Here is a 14,265-nt window from a genome sequence, read left to right as displayed (position 1 = left end):
AATCTAATACAGTATTCTTGATTAACCAAGTAAATGTGGATCGCAGTTACCTTGGATCAGAAAATTCTCTGATAACACAGATATGAAAAGAAAATTTTCTTGGTTTTCAGTTGACATAGTTATACCATTTTTCAGTGTGATGTTTTTTCAGCTTTCCTTCAGTGTAGATTATTTTACATCACTCCACGATTTGCTCAACCAGTAAAGTGTATCTTTGAAGTTAATTTTCTTCAGACTTTTGACAATAGTTACGTTATTTTCTAGGCTCTTGAGCGAATATTTCAACAGTCTTTGCTGGTAATGGCACTTTAGGCCAGCTCAGATTATACAGAACTTCTGTTAATCAAACGCTAATGTAGTAACTACCTTTTTAAATAGTATTATTCTATCATAGTTTGTATGTTTAAAAATCTTTTTTAAACTGTTAGTTGGAAAAAATTGTATTTGCAATATAACAAAATTTATATGTAATATAATTTTTTTTTATAGTAACTTGACAAGCTGTTGGTGAAATACAGTATTTGACTGCAGGAAGCTGTCTCAGACAAGTTCCTTATTGCAGGCGGAGACAGCGGCCAACAGGATCTGCAAGGTACTGAAGGTGAACCAAGAGAATGAGAGGTTGATGGAGGAATACGAGCGACTAGCTAGCGATGTAAGTACGCTAGGTACAGGGCAGTTAGTTTGCTTCTGATTAGACAACTGCTGTGTGTTACCATTGTACCTTACTTAAATTAAAACTACAAAGTTGCAGCTCTCCAAAAAAAAACAATTACATTAACTGCACCATAGCTTTTGTGACAATTTCTTTAAATACTCTCTCCTTAGGATCTTTTTCTTTCTTTTCTTCCATCCATCTTATTAAAATCCAGTACCAGAAAATTTATAACACTGGTTGGTTTCAACATTTAAGTAACATTTGTAGAAATATTTTCTGTCTAAGAAATATGTTCATATAGCCTTCTATTTATTATCCACTGAAAAAATTTCAATTAAAACTGAAAAACAATTAGGACATAGTGACATAGTTATACCAATTTTAAAATCCTTTGGCTAACGATTACGTACTCTTTATGGTTAAGGGCCAATTTGTTTAAATAAAGTTTTTTTAAATTTACCTGACATTTTTAAACCAACTTTTTTACTTCACCAATCATTTCTTGCATTTCACTAACTTCGAGTAGTTAAGCAAGGTGAAATTGGCCCTAAGTATTTTAGTGTTGAGTAAGTGGTTAGTTGATTAGCCATTAAATCAGCTTATTGTGTGTTACTTTTTATTTAGTTAATACAACAAAGTATCTAGAGGTCATCAAAGTCAAAAGAGTAACCAAAATGTAGCACTGATCACAGTCTTTAAAAAGTTCCCAAAATAAACATTTATGGTACTGGAAGTCACAGAATGTTAATTTTCAGCAAGCTTCGGTTAACTTGCATCTTGTTTTTGATGCTTCAAATCAGTTTATAATCGCGCATGAACATAAATAGTTTTGGACTGTCAAACTTAAATTATTTGGAAATATCTCTGAAAAGGTTTTAGCTTTCTAATTTAAAAATTGGCTCGTTCCTGCTCACAAAATAATTATTACACGTTGCGTTTAATTTTTCTTTATAACGACCCTTTGATGTAAAAATGTTATAAATTAGAAGGTCGTGTAAAAGTTCTGGAATCTGGTTACCGGATGTTTACAACCGAGAAGTTGTAACAAATTTTCGCTTGAATGGTAGGTTAGGTTTGCCTCCTCTTCTTGCCACTCGTCGCAGGTCCAGGGCGTCAAGTAGCCACGGGACACAATGGAAATGTGGTCAGTGTTGCTAGCCGCTGGCAGGGGAGGGCACAGACGGGCGTGTTTCCGCAGCTGCTGGAGTGGATCCGGCGCACGATGCCGTGGCTGAACTCCCGCCAGACGGACAACTCGCTGGCCGGGGTGCAGCGCAAGCTGGAGGAGTACCGCACGTACCGCCGCAAGCACAAGCCCCCCCGCGTCGAGCAGAAGGCCAAGCTGGAGACCAACTTCAACACCTTGCAGACCAAGCTGCGGCTGTCCAATCGCCCCGCCTACATGCCCACCGAGGGCAAGATGGTGTCTGTGAGTGCTTACATTACTGCTTGTTACTAGCGAAACATCTTTTCAAGACATTGAAGATTTGGAGTTCCCCCCCCTCCCCCCTCCCTACTAATATTATAAATGTAAAAGTATGTTTGTCTGTCTGTCCTTCTTTCACGTAGCAACTGAGCAACAGATCAACATGTTTTTTTGCATGTTGATAGTTTATGGGCCGAAGAGTGACATAGACTACATATAATTATGAAGTTCAGTCCCTTAGGAAGTGAAAAGGGGGTAAATTCAGATTTAAAATAGAAAATCATAGAACGTAGGTAATACACACAAGCAGTGTCATTTGTCTGTCTGTCACATGGTCAGATAGTAAGGTCTGGGGACTTCCTATCTTCCTTGGTGAAACCCGTCCGCTTGGTGAAGCTCGCGGCTGCTAGCAGACTAAAGGCGCTAACAACAGTTTAGTTTATAAATGGATGGTGTTACCTTGAATTTGTAACGCACTATAGTTTAGTGCATCCGTCATGTATTATTGCCTAGGGGTTTCTTGACTTCCCACAAAATAAAGTTGAAGATTGGCGTCATGATTTTGCTGATGCGAGATTGTGCAATTAGTTGGACTTTAAAAAAAAAAACTTCTCATTTTTCAAATGTACATCCAACAGATGTGGAACTCTTTAGTGATATTCCTTATAATGTGTTTAGTCCGGTCAACGTTGGGTACTTCAGCTAGTTCTGTATAATTAAAAGGTTTATTTAAGAGAAAAAAGTTTCTTTTTCATAATGTTGGCATATGTGTAGTAAACAGACACATTGTTCATACTGGGTGTAGCATCATGACAACAAAGCCAGGTTTTCACACAAAAATCTTGTCTGGTATGCCATTAGAAATGATGTATGATGTATGATGAGATGAGACTAGAGCATTGTCAGATTGAATTGGTTGGGAAAAAACAGGAGTACTGTGGGAAAACCCATGGTCTCATGGCAGCTTCCACAACCTTCCCTCTTAAGAAACCCAGGTTTGACGCCACCGGGAATCAAAACTGAATCTTCAGTGGGTTGGTGGGAGGTGAGTGATTCTAGCACTCAAACGCCCTGTTCCCTATTAGCAAGTTAGATGGTGAATTAATACTTGTTACTGGCAATCAATTTTGTGCGAGATTTTCCCATCTAGCCCATTCTTGGCTACACAATTCTGAAGTGTTCTTGTCGAATGCCATGGTTTGCATTGAAAGTGTTGGTTGTGTCCTTTAAACGCTTGCTTCAAAGTTTTGAGTACTGGAAGTAACAATTAAGCCACCAAGAAATTTTGAACAAGGTTTTGTTCCTAACTGCACAAATACTTGTGAAATACTGGTATAAGCATTTGTAAACTGTCCAGGAAAATATTTTTTAAAGTTATATGAAAACTGTCCTTATTGTCTTAAAAGACCATCTTTATTTAGTAACAGCGTTAAAGATTTGCAAAAGTAAAACTGTATTTTCTTCACATAATTTACATGGCTTTACTTAAGGGTCATAAACTTATGTGTTTTTAACTAAACGTTCACATAGTTATTTTTGTTTCTTATAAAGTAAGTCAGTGATTTTGCAGATTAGTTTAAAATTCTCAAAGTTATCACAAAAAAAAATAATAGCCATGTTGAAATGTCAGATAAAATTTAAATGAACACCTGTTTTGAGCCAGCATTTTTGTGAACATGGTTTATGCAAAATGACACAACAGTATGAGACCTTATAAAAAAAATTTAAATTCTTTTTCTAATAAAATAATGTTTATAATGGTCCATATTTCATTGCACCTGTGTTATGATATATGTATAGTACAGATTAACCATGTTTTATATCTAAAGTATACCTACCTAATTCTTATATGTAACAAAAATATTTGGAGTGAAGTTTCAAAGTAGTTCCAGAATTGAATTTCCAGTAATATTGATGTTTGATAAAATATTTTATGCACTTCATCAGTAGCAGATTTAATATTTATTGGCATTGATGTTTCAGATTAGTATAATTGGCTTACTAATTTATAGTGTAAATATAATAGTACTTTTACATTACAAATTCTTCTCATTTAAAAGTTTAACTTCTGGTTTATAGGTTTTGTTGTGCATTAATAATGTGAGCTAAAAATGTGAGTTAGATACTGCTACTTTGCAGTGTGAGACTTTTCATTTAAGCTCTAGAAAATAAAGAGAACAATTATTTGTTATCTATTTATATTCAATTGAGCTTTTACGAACTGTCACATATTTGTTTCAGCAAATCATGATATCTCAGTTTGGTTTATCATAAATTAAAGTAACAAAATGAGATTTTTATTATAAAATAATATTAAAACACTGATTTTCATGTCTTGGTCATTAATTCCAAATTAAGTGATTTAGGAATCAATCCTGTCATTTTGTACCTATAGCAAAATCTCAAAATCATGAGCACAAAAATTTTTGTTACACCTTGATTTTGGTGCGTTGTTTCTACATCTATAGCACACTTTTATGTGTGTGATGTACCTGTATAACTTGCTAGATTTTAGTTGTTGTGCAGTAAGTGATTAGTCATTGTTTTCCAGGATATTGCAAATGCATGGAAAGGTCTGGAGGCTTCAGAAAAATCATTTGAAGAATGGTTGCTGTCAGAGATGATGAGGTAAGTTTTTTTTGTGTGTTTGGAGTGACTGACCAACTGTGAATGTGCTAGTTAAGCCTATGCATATTTGTTCAACACAATTTTACACATAAGATTAATGAATTTTTTTTATTGATATATACTGTAACTAGTATATATCAGTTACAGTATATATCAATAAAAAAAATTCATTAATCTTATGTGTAAAATTGTTATCACTGTTTACAAATACTGAACCTTTTAAATTTTCCTATACTGGCTGCACTTGATGTTTTGTGAGTAATATTTCTATGTATTCCATTTACTAGTGAATCCTTGTTATATTTAATAAATTATCTGTTAGATAGACTGTTGCTGACATGGTTGTAGTGCAGCAATGCACTTGCAAATTGCTTTATGCATCAGCATCAAACAATCAGGGTTCATTGTTCCTTTGCCAGTGATCCGGTTTCTTACAGTCTCTCCGGGTTGTAACATTCCCAACACCTGCAGCCTCTGTGCATGCTACCTGCTCTTGAGATCAGATATCATAAAGTATGGAACTGTTAAGAATCCTTTTTTGTATTTATCAGTTTCAAGCATTTAAGCAGTCTTTTAATAGCATAAATTCATATATGTAGGGGTCTAAATTGAGGCTACTTTGCAACTGTATTCTGATTACAGTTATAGTGAGTTATCATAACAATCATCTACATGAGATCAACAATGGCAATTCAGCCGATCATTGGATGAAACCCTTAAAAGTTTTTTTTTGTACTGGTTTATTTTCTGAGGCATTATTTATTACCTATGAAATTAATAAAATTACATACACAAATACATTATCAGAATAGTTTTAGTTCTGTATCATTGCCATGAGACCACAAGGATGAGATGTATAACTACTACATTCAACCTTTACTCCAGCCATCAAACAATTAGATTAATTTGGAAAAAAAAGTTAAAGAAAAAAACTTCTGATTAAAAAATTATTTTTAATGAACATAGTTATAGTTTTTTTTACCAAGTGCGTTTGAGAAAAAAAAACCTGAAAATTAGCATGTTATAAAGTAGTACTATCTTCACATTTATTTGTCGTAGCACATGCTTTATGCTACTATGAATGTTATATTTGTTGGATATGAATATTGCTCAGTTAAGGCTTTATTTGTTAGTTTTTACCTACTTGAATAAAAATAAATGTTCATGCTACTTGCTTAAACTTCAGGTTAATTATTGGTTAAAAATGTTTCTCACATTAAAACCTTATTTTAATTTTTTTATTGGACCCATTATATGTACAAGCATCATTCAATCCAAAATTTTATTGCAAGCACAATATTCAGGTTATACGTGTAGTGGCACCACTTCAAAAATATGCAAAGACATAATCTATTCAATTATTATTTTAATGTTTGTATGCTGCACTTGGGTTTTAGTATTTTTGAGGGAAATTATATTTTGGGGGGGGGGGGGGGGGGGGAAGTGTATAAGGACTCTTTAAATCTGTACATAAACTCAAGCAGTCGATATTGAAGGTTCTATTTGAAGAAATACGATTGTAGCCGTTACAGTGGTATGAGCAAGTGCTAAGTGTCGTGGGGCGTGCGTGCAGGCTGGAGCGGCTCGAGCACCTCGCTCAGAAGTTCAAGCACAAGGCAGACACGCACGAGGACTGGACGCGCGGCAAGGAGGAGATGCTGCAGAGCCAGGACTTCCGGCAGTGCAAGCTGAACGAGCTGAAGGCGCTGAAGAAGAAGCACGAGGCGTTCGAGAGCGACCTGGCGGCGCACCAGGACCGCGTGGAGCAGATCGCTGCCATCGCCCAGGAGCTCAACACCCTGGAGTACCACGACTCCGTGAGCGTGAACGCCCGCTGCCAGCGCATCTGCGACCAGTGGGACCGCCTGGGCGGGCTGACCCAGCGCCGCAGGGCCGCCCTGGACGAAGCCGAGCGCATCCTCGAGAAGATAGACATCCTGCACCTGGAGTTCGCCAAGCGCGCAGCGGTGAGTCAGCTCTCCGGCCAACGGGTGTGACATTCTAGACGAGGAGCGTTTATGGTGAAGGCCGCAAAAATTGTTGGGAAAATATTGCTCAGGACAAAATAATACTGAAAATAATGAAATCAAGTTCAAGGTTTAATTAATTTTTAATTTTTTAATTAATCAAAAAGCATTAATGGGACAGTGGAATTAATAGAAAGTAAGTTTTGGAGACTTTAAGTGTAACATACAATGGTAAGTAACACACATTTAAAAACTCTCAAATATTTTAAAATAAACTTTAATATTGACAACAAAAATCAATCAGCATTCATAGGTTAGTTTTTTTTTCCTTGCATAGATACGAGGTTGAACCAAGGATAACCTTAGCGTAAATCCTGACCTCTGGCTCGCCATGAGCCTTTCATGTATATCCTTTCTAGTGTGTAAGAGTTACTGAACTCTGGGTTGTGTAAAGTGTCGGTTACCGAAACAAGTGATGCGACTGTTCATGTGGAACACTCATTTCAGAAAGCTCTTGATTCTCATAAATAATTTTTTCTTCAGCCACATATGATATTCTGAATGTATGATATTTAAAAATTGCTAGAAAATATTTTGGTTTATCAGTGCTATACGTAGTTGTTTCAAACCTAACTCATATATTCAGCTTGGTTCCTTTTCAAATTTCCTTACCTTTGATGGTAATATAATAGATATGTATTTACAATGTTCTCGATTACTTTGGGTTGTACATCGTAAGCTGTGTTGAGGCAATCGGTCTGTGCGAGAATGTTGAGAGACCAGAAAGATTTTGGTTTAACAGCTGTAGATTGTGGCATCGTGCACAGGGAGGCCAGGAAGCACATTGCTGTTGCAGCCGTTCAACAACTGGCTGGACGGAACACGGGAGGACCTGGTCGACATGTTCATCGTCCACACCATGGAAGAGATCCAAGGGCTGATCGATGCCCACAACCAGTTCAAGGCAACGCTCGGGGAGGCAGACAAGGAGTACAACTCGATTGTGTCGCTTGTGCGGGAGGTGGAGACGACTGTGCAGAAGTACCAGGTCCCCGGTGGCCTGGAGAACCCCTACACGACGCTCACTGCCACCGTGAGTAGCGAGCCTTCAAGCTGCCTTCGTTTTGCTGCGGCAGCACCTACTAACCTTGTAAACTAGCAGTGTTGCAATCTCTCAGTTTTGTCGGAAATTATTTTAGGTATGGGCAAATATTTGTAAATGCATGGGATTCTAATAAAACGTACATATAAAATACAAAGTTCAAATGTGAAAGTAACCATCTGTTACTAAAAGAAAAGTTTAATTGTGCAATGATTAAATATAATTTTTCTCAGTAGTGATGCATATCTTGGCGTCTATGCTATTTTTTTTCCACTAGAGTGAATTTTGTTGTTTGCTTTTCTCTGTGTGTTTTTATTACTGAGGTGTGAGTTTTCGAAAACAAGTTTGACTTGATAAAATATTTATGTATTATTAAACTTTACTGTAGAAGTCATGGAAAATTAAATTTGCATATTAGCCTATAGCTAAAAATTTCAGTAGGAGAAATTACAAATTTCCACCAGTGATAAAATTATGGGTTGAATACATCTCGCTGACAAAATTATTTAAGTTTAGGTAATAATTTATTTTTTTCTTACAAGGAGCCACTGAGTGCAGACTTAAAGCTGATACATGCTGAAAATTCAGCAAAATTCAGTGTTTATGCTTTCTTTGATGACCAGAAAGATTGTATGATTCATTCTATTGTATTTATTGTTTGCGAAGACATAGAGTAATTAAATATTGCTAGTGAATTGCCCAACCTTGTGTAAGAAGACACTAAAAAATCATAGTAAAAATAACATTTTGTGTGCAAATGCTATATTAGGCATACCTATGCATCACATGTTTATTAAAATTGATAGATTATTTATGATTTTGGATTATCAGCTGCATCACTCCCCTAGTTTAGCGTGAATAGTCGAAAGTCAACTATACTAATTTTTAAAATAAATGTAAACAGAAATTGCTTGCAGTATGGTGCAGTATTAACCAGCAGAAAAAAATTAGTATGAAATGGTCACATTTAGCATTTACATGTACTCTGTAAGTGTCAAGTATATTTACTTGCTTTACCACACTGTGGCATTCATAACTGCTGGGAGGCGAGCGCTAAGTTATTGTTTCTGTTGGCTGCTGGCAAGGACTACAGGACTTCAGGTTCCAGGTACCAACACTCAAATCTCTACGCACCTTCTTTGTTATGGGTGATGTGTCGCTAGCAAAAAAAAGCACGTTAGTTGGTACTAAAACCTAGCCATGCATTGCACAGCCTTTTCATTGTGATTTCACGTGCTTTGGCGATCATAGTGAAATTCATTCAAACAGTTTGCATGTAGCAACGCGTGTACATACTTTTGCAGTGCTAATGTGGGTTTTTTTTTTTTTTTTTGAGGGGGGGGGGGGGGGGGGGCTGTGCTGTGTGTTGCACTAGAGTGCTTTCAGCTCTTTGTAAAGGCTGCTCTGTCGCGTGAGAGTCGTGCAGTGTGTGTTCTTTGTGTCGGCAGGACCTGACCAAGAAGTGGACGGATGTGAGACAGCTGGTGCCCCAGAGAGACCAAACCCTGCAGAATGAACTGAGAAAACAACAGAGTATCCTTTTGTGTGATAAGACTTGTAACTGTTGCTACCCAGTTGTCCTGGTATAAAGGTTAAGTGAAAGATTATTTCAGCTTCTTAAGCAGAAAAATATTTTGGCTAAATTTATTATCAGTATTCTAGATACATTTTTGATATTTTAAATATTTAAATTAGTAGTAATTTGGAGAAATTTGGTAGACATTGAGGCCAGTTTGTAAATGTATTAAGTAAATGCATAATTTAGTATATGTTTTTAGTGCCATTGTGGAAAGGTCGGCCAAATAAAATATTGGACTATGTAGGTACATCTGTAAAAACACCCAAGAAGGTAGTAACAAAACACATGCAAATTTACGTACCTTTGATATATCAAATACAATGCTACCGTTTGTATTTTGTATACCTACAATAGATAAATATAACATTAGATATAACAGTGACTGTAAGCAAGAACATATGTAAAGTGTAAAGTAAACTGTTGATTAACATGTTAAACTTCACAGATGTGATAAGCAGGGCTTTGTGGTTTTGTTATTTATTAGTTGGTTCGGTTCTGGTTTGGTTTTACACCAAGAACCTCAGTTCCGGTTCTTATATAGAAAACAGAATTTTGCACTAAATGCATTATTTGTTTAAGAACAATTCAAATACACAGAAAAGAGGAGTTAACTTAATTCAATAGCCTAAAACTTTATTTGTTTAGGTATTTTTTAAGCTAACCTCAAACCTTGGAATAGGTAGGCCAATCATTGCTGGCATCAAAATCCTGGCAGCAAAGATACATTATAATTTTCTGGTTCAGCATTCTTGGCTCTCGGTAATTTAGTTTTCTTACAGTTCAAATGTAATTAATTAATTATAGTTAACAGTTTTAATGTATGTACAGTAAATTCCCTTTATAAAGTACTTTAGGGGACCAAAAATATGATACTACTTTATAGAGTAGTTACCCTAAACCAAAAAAATGTCGCTTCCCGCACATGTTAACAATTTTTTTTTTTTTTTTCTAATTAAAACGTATGTATGTGGTCTTACAAGCCTTGTTTTTATCAATGATGTGATTTACTTACTTAAAAATGTAAAGTAATGCAAAATATTAGTAAAACATAGTTAATATAATTTAAATACATAGGTAACCTTAAATATACATAGTAAGCTTACCTCTTTTTGCAGTGGAAGTAATAGCCATTCATACAGTGCATCAGAGATATTTTTAAATGTTCATTTCATAGGCCCTACAATACAGTATTATTTCCATATCTTCCATATTTCCATATTTTCTCCACTTTGAAAACATTAATTACAAAAATTTGGGCACTGGCATAAGTTACCGGTAAATAAAACTAACAAAATAATTTTAGAATCTCGAGTTTTGTTGCAATACTAATAATACCGACACTTTTTTAGTACCGGTACTCATAGTGTGACCTACAAATCTTTAGTTGCGGCGGAAAGTTTCACTTGCCATTTTATCTAGTATACATTATTTAACAAAACTAACAATCTATGTAATAGAAAGCGCGAGTTCTTTCAATGTGTAAGTGGAATTGAATTACAATTTCAGGGTATATTCCGTTTATACGTTATTACCGTATAGGTTACGTTACGTCGCGAACAAAACACTGTTTAGATTAGCTACAAGATGCAGCGTAGCCAACCTCTAGACGCTCGGTCACAGGCTGCAGTGTAGCCAGTAGGTACGAGTAATAAAACACGTCATCGCTGCCGTAACCATTTGCTTATTCAGCAACGATAATATGCATAATATAGTACATTCAACAATATTTAAAATTTGGCCCCGTGTCTTCGTTTGATGTTGATAAATTTGATTTGGCAGTCAGTTAACACGTAAATACGTAAGTTGAGTAATGTTTCGCGCCAAAATGAAATTTAGCCGCGCGCTGTTTCCTGCAGACGCTATCGTTTTTTTTTTAGCCATGTTCATCAATAAACACGCTTGTAAAGCAACGTAAGCAACGTAATATGACGTATAGCGAAGTAAAACGAGTGAATGCAATTATTCTACGTAGAAATACTACATAGAGAAATATTACATAAACTTTTTTTGTTCACACAAATAAAAATTGTATGTATTACCGAGTAATAATGATTCGCGCCAAGGAAAATTGTACGTTTTATGATAATAATCCCTATGAATTATCATTGCCTTTCAAGGGACTGATGTGTTAATACTTTATACAGAATAGTACGTAAAGGAGGGGTACGTACTAAAGAGAATTTACTGTACTTTGTTTTATAATGCAATATGTTTCATGTGCATGCTTTTTTTAATGTACAGACAGCCAGAGATTGTAACAGTCCAACTGACAAAACGCAATGTTCCTGCTTATAACGTCTCATATTTTTAGTCAAAACATTTCACCAGTAGTGCATTTCCTGCTTATAATGTTTGCTTTATAAATTTCAATAAATAAAAAAAAAGTTTTAAAAACCTAACACTTATCCTATTTGTGCAGTTTAACATGTTAAAAAAATGATTACTTTATACTTTACAAGCATTTTTGTTTACAATCGTTGCTATACCATAGATGAAATTGTTCAAATAAGATTGTATGAAAACAAAATGTAAGTGGACTAGAATACTACCGCTACATGTGAGTCTGGCTAAGCTGTGTATTCAATATATCGAAGGTACATGATCGCAGTTACGTCTGTTGGCACCTTGTCTTTTTTTTTAAGTATTGGATTTTATAAGCAGAAAAACATTGTAACAAGGTTCTATATATCTATACCACTATTTTTCATTAACTTTCAAAGATTTTATGTTTTTTCATAATTGACTGTGCGAGTTGGTCTGGCTCTTCCTTCGCTCTTTTTTTTTTTTTTTTTTTTTTTTTTTTTTTTTTTTTTTTTTTAAAAAAAACCTGAAATGTATTATATGAGAAATATTTATTTCTGGAAGGGCTAAATCATTTTTAATGGCTTGTTTAAAGAAAGTTTCTAGGGTCAAAAATATTGCTGGCAGAATTGATTAAAGCATTGGGTTATTTTTGCCAGCTATGGTTTTCTAAGTATTTCAAATATTGTGTTGTTAAAATTAGAACTGGTAGTTAAGTCTCATAATTTTCTCGCAGGTTGTAAAATATTTCTAGATTGACCCAATTAAAATTGTCACTAATGTGTCCATGGGTACAGAAGGTTTGGTAGTGACGAGGTTTTGGATAAAGCAGTCATGTTAACATTGGGTGTGTCAACAGTTTTTTCATGCTCGTGCTTCGCATTTGTTCTTGCTGGTATGGTCCTGAGCTCGGTCCAGATAACGAGATGGTGCGTCGACAGTTCGCAGAGAAGGCCAACCAGGTTGGTCCGTGGATCGAGAGGCAGATGGATGCCGTGACTGCTATCGGCATGGGCATGCAGGTACGCCAGCACATCCTCATGCTTGTAGGTTTTGGTGATGAACCCTTACTCAGAAAAGCAAACACGAATGAGGAATGGTAAGTAGCAACTGGTGCATTGTGGTACCTGTATTGGAACATTACTGACAGCTGCCATAAAATAATTATGTATGATGATCTTAATTGTTTTTTATGTATAAACATCTTAGCTCTCAGTATACAGCAATTGGTAAGAATTGGGCTTTTTTTTTTATATTATTTGAAATTAAATTCAAATTGAATACCACACTACAAAATTCACGAATATAATTTTTTTTAATTCAAATTTTATCATAGTGATTTAATTTTTTCACACTTCACACAGGAGTCCAGAAGAAAATTGATGTAAAATACAGTAAAAAAAAGTGTAAAATGTAGCAAATTAAAAAAATCTTGCATGCAGTATTATTTATAATTTTGAATTATAATCACCGAATTTTTAAATATAGAAACAATATGTGCATATTACAGAAAACAAATTTATATTTATCAATAAATCATCTTAGCCTTATAAATGTTACAATATATATATATTTTTTTATGAATGAATCCCACATTGTTTAGGTACTTCTATTGGTGACAAATTATTAAATGTATACAATTAGAAATTTCAAATAGAATTTCAAATTGTTCATGAATATCAAGTACCAAATTATTCCCGTGCGTCAAATATTTTTCAAGTACTCGCATACCCCTAGTATGAATAATTTGGTGAAAATGGACATAAATGTAACGCAAATATGGCGGACTCACATGTAGACACACAACCCCGTAAATAGTTACTTTAGTAAACATTGGTGTGCCAAATGAAACTTTATGATAATGAAACTACCCTGGAATATTTTTGGTAAACTAAAATAAACCTAGTAAAATGTAATTTTAAATTCCAAAATATGTAAGAAAACTTGCATTACTCTGTCAATGCTATGCCGTTTCTTTCCTTAACCCCAATTGCCTTGATGGCGCAGTGGTAAAAGGTGTGGTTGATGAGCTCTAAGGATAATTTTTGATATGGTTCATACCTCGTCACTGGTAAATCTTCTTTTTTAATACCGGATTATACACATTTTACTTTAAGCAAATATAGTATACGAATTCATTGTATTGGTTTATCTTATTGATATAATGTTGAATATGTTTCTCAGTCCATTGGATTCATTATTTCATACTAGGTAGACCTATATCTGGGGACCTCATAATTTCATAAACAGCAAAATTTGTGAATAGATTTTCAACACAGGAAACAAATTACAGTAGCAGAATATTTTGGATATCTAGAAGATAGTATTTTTTTTTCTATCACACCGCAAATCAATATTTTTTAATGAACACCTCAAACGCCTTACTTGGCCTTCGCCCATAATCTTTGGCTTTGCCTAAAACGCATAGTTATATGATTCAATAGCTGATATAGTTGCTCTGGCAGCAAATTCAAACAGTGGCTGATTAACTACGTGAATTTTACGTCCAGAAATTTAGTTGGAAAAACAATTTGTGTATACGTATTTATCAATGTCCTTCCACCAGATGGCAAATTCAACTTTTCCAAGACTGAGCAAGATGGT

At 35.0% G+C, this 14,265-nt stretch overlaps 1 protein-coding gene across 2 annotated transcripts in view; it reads left to right on the top strand.

The window, feature by feature from the left end:
* Positions 1-14,265, top strand: part of LOC134533062 (alpha-actinin, sarcomeric) — a 141,129-nt gene that overhangs the window by 123,344 nt on the left and 3,520 nt on the right. For both annotated transcript variants that reach the window (XM_063370259.1, XM_063370258.1), the window contains exons 6-12: positions 563-655; positions 1,857-2,087; positions 4,636-4,712; positions 6,286-6,679; positions 7,536-7,772; positions 9,230-9,314; positions 12,580-12,683. In XM_063370259.1, the coding sequence (XP_063226329.1) occupies positions 563-655; positions 1,857-2,087; positions 4,636-4,712; positions 6,286-6,679; positions 7,536-7,772; positions 9,230-9,314; positions 12,580-12,683 (1,221 nt within the window). The remainder of the gene's footprint in view (positions 1-562; positions 656-1,856; positions 2,088-4,635; positions 4,713-6,285; positions 6,680-7,535; positions 7,773-9,229; positions 9,315-12,579; positions 12,684-14,265) is intronic.

Source organism: Bacillus rossius, chromosome 6 (assembly GCF_032445375.1).
Source record: "Bacillus rossius redtenbacheri isolate Brsri chromosome 6, Brsri_v3, whole genome shotgun sequence".
Taxonomy (NCBI): Eukaryota; Metazoa; Arthropoda; class Insecta; order Phasmatodea; family Bacillidae; genus Bacillus; species Bacillus rossius.
Note: the sequence above shows the minus strand (reverse complement) of the source record. Positions and strands in the feature narration are given on the sequence as shown.